This window comes from Tachyglossus aculeatus, chromosome 13 (genome assembly GCF_015852505.1).
Source record: "Tachyglossus aculeatus isolate mTacAcu1 chromosome 13, mTacAcu1.pri, whole genome shotgun sequence".
NCBI lineage: Eukaryota > Metazoa > Chordata > Mammalia > Monotremata > Tachyglossidae > Tachyglossus > Tachyglossus aculeatus.
The window spans coordinates 1,374,261-1,387,795 of NC_052078.1; the positions used below are offsets into that span (position 1 = coordinate 1,374,261).

A 13,535-nucleotide genomic window follows, 5' to 3' on the forward strand; every position below is an offset into this window, starting at 1 on the left:
TCCTGCTGCCCCGAGAAATGTCATCAATGGGAGATGACTGGAAACTGGAAATATTGCCTCCTGGCCAGGAGCAGGGAGAAGACAATGGGAACATCAGGGAACATTGTGGACAGAAGAGTCTCACAAGCTCGGGGAGCTAAATCCGGGGCACCTGTTCCTGGGAACTGGAATCTGGAAGAGCTGCATTTGGAGGACCTAAACCCCAGGAAGGCGGGCCTGAGGACCTGTTTTCGAGGGAGAGGAGTCTGAGGAACTGACTGACCAGCCGCACAGCAACGGGGGAGAGTCATATGAGGAGGTGGGGAAATCAGAGAGCTGGAGGGGGAAAGGGAGGGGAGGGAGGAAGGTGAAGTCACAGATGAAATCAGGATTGGGGACTCAGAGCTGAACTGGGCAAGGAGGTGACGGCAGAGGCTGGAGAGGGAGAATGACTCTGAAGGACAGGAAGGACTGGGGGCACTTGAACGGGTCACTGGGCGAGGATGGAGATTCTTCCCATCCCAGACACACCCCGGGAAAGTTTTGCATCAGGGCTTGATGCAGGAGAGGAGATTCGATGACTTGTGAAGGAGCTGACCTGCCACGTCCAGCTGGAAGGTGAGCCTCTGTCCGGCCGCCTCGCAGGTGTACTCCCCGGCGTCGGCTGGCCCGGCCCCCTGCACCACCAGCTTCCGGTCCTGGCCCTGGGCCTCCACGCGCACCCTCTGGCCGGAGCTCAGCAGTTTCCCATCCTTGTACCACTGCACGGTCATCTGGGCCTGGGCCACCCGACAGCTCAGCGTGGCCGTCTCCGTGGCCGCTACCTTCACCGTGCGCTGAGCCGGCTCCTCCTTGGCAAATACCACCGGGGCCTCTGAAGGAGGTGGGGAGGGAAAGAGATGCATGATGAGCCGGGGAGGACTGATGACCCTACAGACGGACCACCACAACAACCAGCCCGTGGAGCCTATTTGCTTGCCTGTAGCCCAGAGAAGGGCCATCGAGGAGAAACGGGTGAAGCCCGGCACCATCTTTTGGGCCATGGGTTTGGAAGGGAGGACACGGGGGTTAAAGCAGCCAGCATTGCAGCTGAAGCCCTACATGACAACCTGGACGTGAGTCTGCCCATTCATGGAAGTCTTGTAGGTCTGGCAGAACTGAGCCCGGGGAACTGAGTCCAGTGAGCTGACTCTAGACAACTTTATCTGGGTAGCTGAGCCCAGATCCCTGTGTGGGAAGAGCTGAGATTACAGTTCTCAGCCCGGGAAAGCTGAGCTTGGATGAGCAGAGTGCAGGGGAGCTGGGCTTGGGAATCTTGAGCCTGAAGGTCTTGAGTGCAGAGAAGCCTAGTAGAGGGAACTAAGCCCAAAGGAGCCGAGCCTAGCCCAGGGGAGGCCACCCGAGAGAACTGAGCAAGGGAAAAGGAGCTGGGGGAGCTTATCTTAGAGGACTGAAGCTGGAAGTACTGACTGGCCAAAAGCGAAATACTGAGGGAGAGTCAGGGGGAATATGGGAAATCAGAGTGCTGGAGGGGGAAAGGGAGAGAAAGGAGGAATCCAGAATCATGGGGGGAATTTGGACTGGGAGCTTAGAGTTGAGCTGGGGAAGGAGGTGACGGCAGAGGCAGGGGAGGGAAAATGCCTCTGATGGACAGGAGGGCCTAGGGACACTGGAATAGGACACTGCAGGAGACTGTAGATTCTTCCCAACCCAGAACTAGACCGACACTGGGAAGGTTTTGCACCAAAGCTCGACACAGGAGAGGGCATATGATGATCCCGGAAAGTCCTCACCTGCCACGTCCAGCCGGAAGGTGAGCCTCTGTCCGCCCGCCTCGCAGGTGTACTCCCCAGCGTCGGCCGGCCTGGTCCCCTGCACCACCAGCTTCCGGTCCTGGCCCTGGGCCTCCACACGCACCCTCTGGCTCAAGCTCAGCAGTTTCCCGTCCTTGAACCACTGCACGGCCGTCTGGGCCTGGGCCACCCGGCAGCTCAGCGTGGCCGTCTCCGTGGCCGCCGCCTTCACGGTGCGCTGAGCCGGCTCCTCCTTGGCAAATAACACCGGGGGCTCTGGATGGAGAGAGGCAGAAGAAGAAGGGGAGATGAACATGGAAAGACCAGACAACTGTACAGACAAACCCTAACCATAACCCGTCTGCAAAGATTTGTTAGCTTGAAGCCCCAAGAAAGGCCACCAAGGAGAGTTGGGTGAAACCCAGCCCAATCTCTTCCTAGCCAGGAGCGGGGACGGGTGGACACTGGGGAGCATCAGGGCATGTTGTGGCCAAAACCCCGTGTGACAGACTGAACCAGGGTCTGCTGGTCCCTGGGATAATAATAATAATGTTGGTATTTGTTTAGCGCTTACTATGTGCCAAGCACTGTTCTAAGTGCTGGGGAAATTACAAGGTGATCAGGTTGTCCCACGGGGAGCTCACAGTCTTAATCCCCATTTTACAGATGAGGTAACTGAGGCACAGAGAAGTGAAATAACTTGCCCAAAGTCACACAGCTTACAAGTGGTGGAGCTGGGATCCTCACAGAGTCAATGGAGCTAAGTCCTGGGAAGCTCAACCTGGGGAACTTGAACCTGGGGGAGCTGAGCTTGGACGAACTGAGCCCAGTGGAGCTGGGCCCCAGGAGGTTGAACTCACACACTTGTGTCTCATAAACAGAAGTCGGGGAGCTGTTGAGAACAGGCAGCTGAATCGGGGGTGCTGAGTCTGGATGAGTTGAGCCCAAAGAATTGCACACGGGGTGCTGAGCCCGGGAGTGGGGGCTGAACCCAAAGGAACTGGGCACAGGGGAGCTGAGGAGTTGAATTGAGTCTGGGGTGCTCATTAGGGAGGGACCTAAACCTGGGGAGCTGAGCCCGGGGAAGATGGGTCTCTGGGAGCTGAGCCGGGGGGAGGTGCGCTAGGAGAACCGAGATCGGGAACCTGAGCTAATGACCGGACAGAAGCACAATACTGGGGGAGAGTCGAAAGGGAACTTGGGGAAAGAGGAAGAGGGGAGGAAACCAGAGTCATAGGGGAATCGGTATTGAGGATCAGAGTTGAGCTGAGGAAAAGGTGATGGCAGAAGCTTGGGAGGGAAAATGACTCTGGTGGACAGGAGGGACTACAGACACTGGCTTAGATCACTGGGGGAGAATGGAAACTCTTCCCGCAAAAGATTGAGACCCACACCCAGAAGGTTTGGAGTCAGAGTTCGACAGAGGGGAGGGGATGGGAAGGTCCTGACCTGTCACGTCCAGCCGGAAGGTGAGCCTCTGTCCGCCCGCCTCACAGGTGTACTCCCCGGCGTCGGCCGGCCCGGCCCCCTGCACCACCAGCTTCCGGTCCCGGCCCTGGGCCTCCACGCGCACCCTCTGGCCGGAGCTCAGCAGTTTCCCATCCTTGTACCACTGCACGGTCGTCTGGGCCTGGGCCACCCGGCAGCTCAGCGTGGCCGTCTCTGTGGCCGCCACCTTCACCGTGCGCTGCGCCGGCTCCTCCTTGGAAAATACCACCGGGGCCTCTGGGTGGGGAGAGACAGGAGAAGGGGGAGAGATGAGCAGGGAAAGACCAGACAACCGTACAGACAAACCACAACCATAACCAGCCCGTAAAGCTGATTTGCTAGCCCACAGCCCAGAGAAGGGCCATCTAGGAAAGTCGAGTGATAGATAATGGGTGAAACCCAGACATGATCTCTTCCTAGCCAGGAGCGGGGAGGAGTGGCTACTGGGGGAGCTGCGCAAACATTCTGGCCACAAGTCCAATGTGGCAACCTGGCCCAGGGTCTGCCTTCTATTTATTTTATTTTGTTAATATGTTTTGTTTTGTTGTAAGCCCACTGTTGGGTAGGGACCATCTTTATATGTTGCCAGCTTGTACTTCCCAAGCACTTAGTACAGTGCTCCGCACACAGTAAGTGCTCAATAAATACGATTGAATGAATGAATGAATGAATGAATGAATGAATGGGAGCCTCACAGAGCCTGGGGAGCCGAGTCCATGGACCTGAACCTCGGGATCTGAGCCAGGAGAGCCGAGCCCGGGGACTTGAGCCTTGGGAGGACCTGGGCCTGGGGCAAGTGAGTCTGGGACAGGTGAGCCTGCAGGGGACTGAGTTGCAGGGGGCTGAGCCCAGGAGAACTGAGCCTGGGAAGCGGAGCCCCAGAGGGTGAGCAGGGGAAGCTGAACCCAAGTTAGCGACACTGGGGAAGCTGGTATTGGTGAGCTGGAAAAACTGATCTCCAAGGAGTGGAGCCCGAGGGGTTGATAGGCCAGAGGCACAATACTGGGGGAGAGCCTGAGGGGATGTGGGGAAATCAGAGACCTGGAGGGGGAAGGGGTGAGAAAAGAGGAAGCCAGAAGAGGGCTAGGGATCGGGGGCTCAGAGCTGAGCTGGGGGAGGAGGTGAAGGGAGAAACTGGGGAGGGAAAAATGATCCCCAGTGGACTAGAACAGGTCACTGGGGGAGATTGGAGAGACTTTCCGCCCCAGTACAAGAAACAACCCAGGAAGGGCTCGATACTATGGGGGGATACAATGACCTGGGTAGGTCCTGACCTGCCACATCCAGCCGGAAGGTGAGCCTCTGTCCACCCGCCTCGCAGGTGTACTCCCCGGCGTCGGCCGGCCCGGCCTCCTGAACCACCAGCTTCCGGTCCCGGCCCTGGGTCTCCACGCGCACCCTCTGGCCGGAGCTCAGCAGTTTCCCATCCTTGTACCACTGCACGGTCGTCTGGGCCTGGGCCACCCGGCAGCTCAGCGTGGCCGTCTCCGTGGCCGCCACCTTCACCGTGCGCTGAGCCGGCTCCTCCTTGGCAAATACCACCGGGGGCTCTGGAGGTGGGTGGGAGAAAGGGGGGAGAAGAATCGTGGAGGAATTGACGACCATACAGACAAACCACCTAGTACCAGCCTGTGAAGGAAACTTGCTAGCCCAGAAGGGCTATCAAGGGGAGATGGGTGAAACCCAGCAAGATCTCTTCCTGGCCAGGAAAGGGGAGGGGTGGACACTGCAGCAACATCAATCAATGCTGTGACCAAACCGCTCCATGGCAGCCTGAAGTCTGCCCATCTAAGGAAGCCTTGCAGAGCTGGGGGAGCCGAATCCGGGGGTGCTGAGCCTGTGCAGATGAGCCTTGAGAACTGATCGACAGAAGCAGCGTGGCTCAGTGAAAGAGCACGGGCTTGGGAGTCAGAGGTCATGGGTTCTAATCCTGGCTCCCCCACATGTCTGCTGAGTGACCTTGGGCAAGTCACTTATCTTCTCTGAGCCTCAGTTACCTCATCTGTAAAATGGGGACTAAGACTGTGAGCCCCACGTGGGACAAAGTGATCACCTTGTATCCCCCCAGCGCTCAGAACAGTGCTTTACACATAGTAAGCGCTTAACAAATGCCATCATTATTCTTTCTCCTCCTCCCCATCCTCCCCACCCTACCTCCTTCCCCTCCCCACAGCACCTGTATATATGTTTGTACAGATTTTTTACTCTATTTATTTTACTTGTACATATTTACTATTCTATTTATTTTGCTAATGGTGTGCATCTAGCTTTACTTCTATTTATTCTGATGACTTGACCCCTGTCCACATGTTTTGTTTTGTTGTCTGTCTCCAACTTCTAGACTGTGAGCCTGTTGTTAGATAGGGATCGTCTCTAGATGTTGCCGACTTGTACTTCTCAAGCGCTTAGTCCAGTGCTCTGCACACAGTAAGCGCTCAATAAATACGATTGAATGAATGAATGAATGATCTCGGGGAGCTGAGACCAGGCAGCCGAGTCCAGGGTGCTGAGTCTGGACCAGTCGAGCTGGAAAAATTGCACCTGGGTTGCTGAGCTTCGGGGAGCTGAGCCGAGGAAAGCTGGGCCCAGGGGAGGTGAGCTGGGAGAGTTGGGCCTGGGGACCTGAGCTGGGGGAGATGGAGGGAGTGAAACTTGATCAGCCAGCCGGCTGGAAGTACAATATTCGGGGAGAGCCAGAAGGGGATGTGGAGAAATCAGAGAAATGGAGGGGGAAAGAGGGAGAAGAGAAATGGGGGAATTGGTATTAGGGGATCAGAGGTGAGCCTGGGGAGGATATTTTAATGATATTGTTATACTGTACTCTCCCAAGTGCTTAGTACAGCGCTTTGCACCCAGTAAGCACTCAATAAATACGATTGAATGAATGAGGAGGTGATGGGAAAGGCTGATGGACAGGGAGAACTGGAGACACAGGAATGCCTCATTGCCGGAGACTGGAGACTCTTCCCACCTGGGACTAGACACATCCAGGGAAGATTTGCCATCAGGGCTCGATGCAGGGGAGGGGACACGATGACCTGAGAAGGAGCTGACCTGCCACGTCCAGCCGGAAGGTGAGCCTCTGTCCTCCCGCCTCGCAGGTGTACTCCCCGCCGTCGGCCGGCCCGGCCCCCTGCACCACCAGCTTCCGGTCCCGGCCCTGGGCCTCCACGCGCACCCTCTGGCCGGAGCTCAGCAGTTTCCCATCCTTGTACCACTGTACGGTCGTCTCGGTCTGGGCCACCCGGCAGCTCAGCATGGCCGTCTCCGTGGCCGCTACCTTCACCGTGCGCTGAGCCGGCTCCTCCTTGGAGAATGCTGCTGAAGACTCTGAAGGTGAGGGGTGACAGAAAGAGGACAGCGGTCAGTTGGGCTGTCCTGGTGGGATTCTGCTGGAGTCGGCCCAAGGCCCGACAGACACAGGCAAACAGACGGCAACCCCCAGCCTGCCCGATGGGTCAAGAAGAATTTGAGCGTAAGCTCCTTGTGGGAGCAGATCATGTCCAGTGCACTTTCTCTGGCCCTTGAAGACCAAGTGGTCCCGCTGAAAGACGCCAGACCAGCGCTACCACTGGACTCTGGAACCCCGTGTTCACCCTCCTCTCGCCAGGGAGCCCACACAGACAGTGGCAACCAGAGCCGCGGCCAAATGGCCTTGGGCTGGAGTCAGTGAGGGGCAGACTCGCCACTATTCCCCTGCAGCGGGGTCAGTCCCCTCTGGCTGTGGTTCCAGGGAGCTGGCCTACCCCAGCTGAGGACCCTCGGGAGGCAGGTCAAGGGGTGACCCTTCTCCAGGGCCTCAGGGGGCAGAGAGAGGGCCACTCTAATGTGAGCCTGGGGGGTCTGGAAAGCCCCAACCCCGACCCTGGGGCCCCCTCAACAGTGACCCGAACCCCCACTGTGGAGCCAAACCCTACTCGGGCCCTATGGAGGGCAAGGTTGGGGAACGGCCCAGCTCATTTCCCTTCTGCCCTCCTGCCCGAGTCACTGAGTAGCTGCCCAGTGCGGATGAAGAGGGAACCCCCCAGAATCTGGGCAGGAGCAGGGTGACCCCGCCCGGAAGGCATGTGGCCCGGGGCAGGGAACGACGCCATGGGAAATCTGAGACCCGGACAAATCATAGTCGCCTTGGAAGGTGTGGCGAGAAGCCGCCCCCAACTTTCCCGGAAGGGTTGGACCACAGGGAGAACCCCCAGGCCCTGCCCTGAAACCCAACCCAACCCCCAACAACAACACAATGGATGCCACCAATCCCCCGCCCTTCCCCATGAAGCCCCACACATGGAAGTTCCCTCCATGCAAGCCCTTCCTGGCATCCCGGGCCTCACGGGATTCACTACTCCAGCCTCGGTTCCGTCCGGCCTGGCCGCCCCCCCCCCCCCCCCCCCCGCCCGGCCCCAGCCCTTACTGAGGTGGACGGTGCCGGGGAACTCGAGGTAGGGACTTTGGCCGAAGCTGTTGACGGCACAGACGCGGAACTGGTAATCGCCCCCCTCGTCCAGGCCGCTGACCACGAGCTCGGGGCCGGGCGCCAGGTCCGTCGTGTGGCACCGCTGCCAGGTTTGACCTGACAGCACCTTGCGCTCCACCAGGTAGCCATCGATGGCCACGGGCCATTCCATCTCCGGCGGGGACCAGGTCAGGGTCACTGAGGTGTCTGTTTTATCTGTCACCGTGGGGTGGCCAGGAGGGTGGGCGGGGGGCTTCCGTGGGGCTGTGAGAGAGATGCGGGTGGAGAGAAAGAGACACAGAGAGAGACTGCAATCAGGGGAGACGAAATCACCATAGGGAAACCCGGATACCCTCTCCCTGCTGACCCCAGGGGTTGGGGGCCCTGGAGTTGGTTCAAGGGCGTTTATTTGATGTGAACTGGGTGCCCACTTAGGATGCAGTACCATACTCTGCCCACAGCCGTTGCTCAATATAGTGCTTTAATAATAATGATAATGGCATTTATTAAGCACTTACTATGTGCAAAGCACTGTTCTAAGTGCTGGGAAGGTTACAAGGTGATCAGGTTGTCCCACGGGGGGCTCACAGTCTTCATCCTCATTTTACAGATGAGGGAACTGAGGCAGAGAGAAGTGAAGTGACTTGCCTAAAGTCACACAGCTGACAGTTGGCGGAGCCAGGATTTGAACCCACGACCTCTGACTCTAAAGCCCGGGCTCTTTCCACTGAGCCACGCTGCTTTGCACGTGGCTGGTGCCCAGTGCAGTGCTCTGGCGTGCAGCAGACGCCCAGTACAGCGCTCCACAGAGCACTTGGCAGGGGCTTGATAAATACTACTGAGTGAATGAGGAACAGCCAGAACTCAGATCTCCCATAGGGGTTACCAAGAAGCCCTTCAAAATTCTCCAGAGAGATCCCCTCCACTTGTGCCCTAGCCCCCCTGGTGTCCCAAGCCTTGTCCAGACTCTTATGGATTGACAGAACCCCTCAGCAGACATGGGACCCCCCCAAAACTGCTACAATCCTCAGAGTGGAGGGCAGGGCACATCAAAGTAGAAGTATGTGGAAAGCAATCTGGGATTGCTTGTATTGTTATATTGCACTCTCCCAGGTGCTTAGTACAGTGACTTTGGGCAAGTCACTTAACTTCTCTGTGTCTCAGTTACCTCATCTGTAAAATGGGGATGCAGACTGTGAGCCCCCGTGGGACAACCTGATCTCCTTGTAACCGCCCCAGCACTTAGAACAGTGCTTTGCACATAGTAAGAGCTTAATAAATGCCATTCTTTTTTTATCCCCATTTTACAGATGATATCCCTGAGGTACAAGTGAAGTGACTTGCCCAAGGCCACATGGCAGACATGTGGCTGAGCTGGGATTAGCACGCATGTCCTCTGAATCCCAGGCCCGGACTCTTTCCTCTAGGCCACACAGGAGAATCGGAATGGCCCCACCCCTTTCGGGACTCCTAGTCTGAGGGGGAGGCGGGGCGGGAACCTTGCCCCCATTGTACGGGTGGGGAAACAGAGGCCCAGAGAGGGTTGAGCAACATGCCCAAGGTCACCCGGAGGGCCAGGGGCGGAGCTGGGACTCTGACTCGGGTCTCCTGACTCACGGGCTCAGGCTGGGCCACGCGTCAGTCGGTCGGAACACTATCGTTCCAGAGAGGACATCTCAAGGTCAGCGGCTCCCACTGGCCGCACCCGTGACGTGAGGGCCGGGGCAGCTGGGCGCCATCTGATCTGCCCACCGAAAAGCCTCTGCCCCGCGCCCGGGGCCTGGGCCCAGACACCGGGTCCACAGTAAACTCCACCTCCACTCTGACTCAGCACCCCGCCCCCCTGGCCCCCCGCCCCGAAAGTTTTTCCACCCAGTACCAAAGTCCTCTCTGACAGTGGCCGCCACTGCTGCTCACTGTACAGGGCCATCTGGGAAACTGAGAAGATCCGCTGGGATTGCGGGGAGGAAGGGGGAGTCGCTTCCTGCCGCTGTGCCTCTATTTCCCCAATCATCCTTCCCACCCTCCCGGGGTTCATCAGACTGCTGTAGGCTTGAGGGGTCCCCCGGGGCGGGATCATATGTGCAGCTTGGTTCAGGATGATCCCGGGGAGACCGGGACAAACTTGATGTGTGGCAATACTCCGCGGGCAGCGATCCAGGGCTGGGGACCCCCGTCCTGCCAGAAAACGATCCCGGGGACCTCGGCTTTGCCCTCTGCAGAGCCACCTGACCGCAGCCCGGATGACCCTTGGGTCTCTGTGGGAGTGGGGGGCACCACTGGCCGCACGGCATGGTCTCACGGGATAGGTGATACCTGGGCACCAGGAGGCCCAAGCCTTAGTCCTTGCCCCACCCCGGCATTGCTGTGTGACCCCGACTGACCACCTAACCTCTCTGAGCCCATTTCCCCACCAAGAATGAACCAGGGAGGCCAGGGCTGGGAACTGCTTTGAGTTTTCAGAGAGACGGGGCAGGGAGACAGAGAGAGAGAGAGATCCCCGGGACCTTTGGGGCCCAAGAGGTGGCTGACCCTGCTGGATTGGGAGCAGTCAGGGCGGCACGGGGCTGAGAGGCAGAAGTGCCAGGATGGGGGGGCCCTGAGAGGTGAGGCCACTGAGAAAGGAGTGGCCCTGAGATGCGGGGGCCCTGAGGCCTGGGGGCGCTCAGATCGGGGAGCTTCTGAGACATGGGAGAACTGAGAGGCAGCGGGGCCGAGATGGGGGCCCTGAGATCCAGGCAGTGAGACGCACGTGGGGGTGTGGAGACACGGGGGCCCTGAGACACGACGGTGCAGAGACACCGGGGTGCTGAGACATAGGAGCCCTGCGAAGCAGAAACGCTTAGAGGCGGGACCCTGAGAGGGGGACATGAGAGGCGGGGACGGGGCGGGCCACAAACGACCCAGAGGACACGCTCTTGCCACCCGCAGGATTTCCAAGTAGTCAGAGCAGCCCTGTTCCCAGGGGACACTTAAGCACCAGGCGACAGGAGGGATAAAAATAGGAAGCTTCGGCAGACCGGGCCCCCCGCCCCCGCCTGTCTGGCTCATGCCATCGACGCCTTCCCGCCTTGCCCCGGCCACCCGTGGGGGTCGGCGCTGGGGACCCCTGTTCCGGGAACCCTGCTTCTGGGCGTGAGCGATGGCCGGGGACCCTGTCTTCGCCCCCGGGGGAAAGACGTGCCGTACTCTGGACCTCTGGGGGTGTCCCCCCAGGGACGTTCATGCTCACGTCAAGCCTTAAGCCCTCCGCCACAAGCCCAAGCACGCGGCCCGGGACCCAGAAGCAGACCCATAATCCCTGCCCTCAAGGAGCTACTGTCTAACAGAATCCCACCTGCTGGGCCTAGCAGAGCTCCCTGCTTCCTCCAGCCCCACAGCAGAGTATGGTGGCTACTTCCTCCGGGAAGCTCCTTTGCCCCCAGCTCCTCTCCACACCCCCATCCCCACAGACCACCCTGGCTACTCCTCCCCACAGGACGCCCGGGACGGCAGTCTGCCCGGATCGACAGAGAGCGGTCCGGGTGTCCTTCCTGCCAGGCCCACCGAACCGGAGAAGCGGCTCTCAGCCCATCCCTGCCTCAGGCCCCTGCCCGAGACGACCCCAAGCCGGCCCCCTCGGTAGACCTACTGGACACCGTGAACTGAGTGGTCGTCCGGTCGTCGTCGGCCAGGAAGGCGACCTCGCCCGCGTCGTCGAGGCGGCACCTGCGGATCGTCAGGGTGTGCCGCGTGCCGGCGGCGGTGACGGTGATGCGGTCGTCGGGGGTCACTTCCACCCGGTTCTTCAGCCAGCGGACGTGGCGGCTCTCCCGCTCCAGGTCCACGCAGAAGATGGCCGTGTCGTTGGCCAGCACCACCGTTTTGCGTGGCAGTTTCTTGGTGATGTTACCTGAGGGGGGGAGGTCAAAAGTCAGGGTGCCCACTCACTGAGGCAGAAATCTACCCAGAATAATAATAATAATGATGATGGGATTTATTAAGCGCTTACTATGTGCAAAGCACTGCTCTAAGCACTGGGGAGGTTACAAGGTGATCGGGTTGTCCCTCAGGGGGCTCACAGCCTTCATCCCCATTTTCCAGATGAGGTAACTGAGGCTTAGAGAAGTGAAGTGACTTGCCCAAAGTCACACAGCTGACAGTTGGCAGAGCCGGGATTTGAACCCATGACATCTGACTCCAAAGCCTGTGCTTTTTCCACTGAGCCACGCTGCTTCTCAATAGGCTCAGCGCCAGAACCCCCTGCCTCTGATCAGGGCCGTACCTAAAGGCCCCAAGAGAACTCACCACCTCTCTGGTCACTGGGACTGGTGCTGAATACCCCCGACCGCCTAGAAATCCTTCTTTGAGTCTGGCTGAAATCCCTCCTGCTGTACCCAAAGCCTGTTTCTTCTAGTCCGCCTGGTCCGTGTCTTCACAATAGCCCCATTTCAAAGCTGGAAGGCAGCAATATGCCCCTCCCAGCACACACACCCTTCACCCTTCTCTTCGCCAGGCTGAACAACCCGATACCGTTTTTTCCTTTCTTTACAGTATTTGTTAAAGCGCTTACTTTGTGCCAAGCACTGTACTAAGCGCTGCAGTACATACAAGAGAATCAGTCAGACACAGTACTTGCCCCATACGGGGCTCACAGTCAAAGTAGGAGGGAGTAGGATTTAATGCCCACTTTACAGGTGGGGTAACTGAAGCTGGAGAAGTGAAATGACTTGCCCACAGTCACACAGCAGACGAGTGGCAGAGCAGGATTAGAACCCAGGTCCTCTAATTTAGTACAGTGCTCTGCACACAGCAAGCGCTCAATAAATACGATTGAATGAATGAGGCCAGGGCTCATTCCACTAGGCCACGCTGCTTCCCTCCCAGGGCCCATTCCCTTTGGCATTCCTGACACTCACCCCAGGCCCCTCTGCAAGGTTACCCCCACCCCGACCAGCAAATTATTATTATGGCATTTGTTAAGTGCTTACTGTGCGCCAGGCACTGTACTAAGCGCTGGATACCAAAACCCAACCCGGGCTTTCTAGGGCAGACTGGAGTGGGGGGTACCAGTGGATTTTGCGAGACCCGTGGGATGGGTGGGTCCTCTCGGCTTCTTCTCCGACATCTCCCTGATGTCCTCTGACGCTACCAACTTCCACCCCAGCTCCTGTTCACTTTCCTTGAGACGCAGTAAGCGCTTAACAAATACCAGGAAGAAAAAAAGAGGTGTCTACCTGGCTTAGCATGACCTAGGCTCCCCTGGGTGAGGGGCAGGGGTGGTCAAAGAGCCTCGTCAGTGGTGGGAGGCCCTGGGGTCGAGCCACGTCTGCCCAGGCGTGCTGGCAGAGCTTCTGCTGGGTCTCTAAACTGTAAGCTCGTTGAGGGCAGGGAATGTGTCTGTTTATTATTACACTGTACTCTCCCAAGCGCTTAGTACAGCGTTTTCCACACAGTAAGTGCTCAATAATAATAATAATAATAATAATGGTATTTGTTAAGCGCTTACTATATGTAAAGCACCATTCTAAGCACTGGGGGATACAAGGTGATCAGGTTGTCCCACATGGGGCTCAGAGTCTTAATCCCCATTATACAGATGAGGGAACTGAGGCCCAGAGAAGTGAAGTGACTTGCCCAAAGTCACACAGCTGACAATTGGCGGGGCTGGGATTTGAACCCATGACCTCTGCCTCCAAAGCCCGGGCTCTTTCCACTGAGCCACGCTGCTTCTCTCAATAAATACGACTGACTGACTGACTGAATGAATGGGTCATGCCCCTTCTGCTGGGCCCCGGCTGACCCATCTCCCAGCATCCGCCCCCCAGCACAACCCAGAGACCCTC

General features: G+C 58.1%; 1 protein-coding gene across 1 annotated transcript in view; it reads right to left on the bottom strand.

The window, feature by feature from the left end:
* Window positions 1–13,535, bottom strand: part of OBSCN (obscurin, cytoskeletal calmodulin and titin-interacting RhoGEF) — a 96,955-nt gene that overhangs the window by 79,967 nt on the left and 3,453 nt on the right. The window contains exons 3-9 of the mRNA XM_038755935.1: window positions 11,342–11,602; window positions 7,669–7,974; window positions 6,315–6,590; window positions 4,535–4,810; window positions 3,222–3,497; window positions 1,773–2,048; window positions 578–853 (exon numbers count right to left, since the gene is read on the bottom strand). Of these exons, the coding sequence (XP_038611863.1) occupies window positions 578–853; window positions 1,773–2,048; window positions 3,222–3,497; window positions 4,535–4,810; window positions 6,315–6,590; window positions 7,669–7,974; window positions 11,342–11,602 (1,947 nt within the window). The remainder of the gene's footprint in view (window positions 1–577; window positions 854–1,772; window positions 2,049–3,221; window positions 3,498–4,534; window positions 4,811–6,314; window positions 6,591–7,668; window positions 7,975–11,341; window positions 11,603–13,535) is intronic.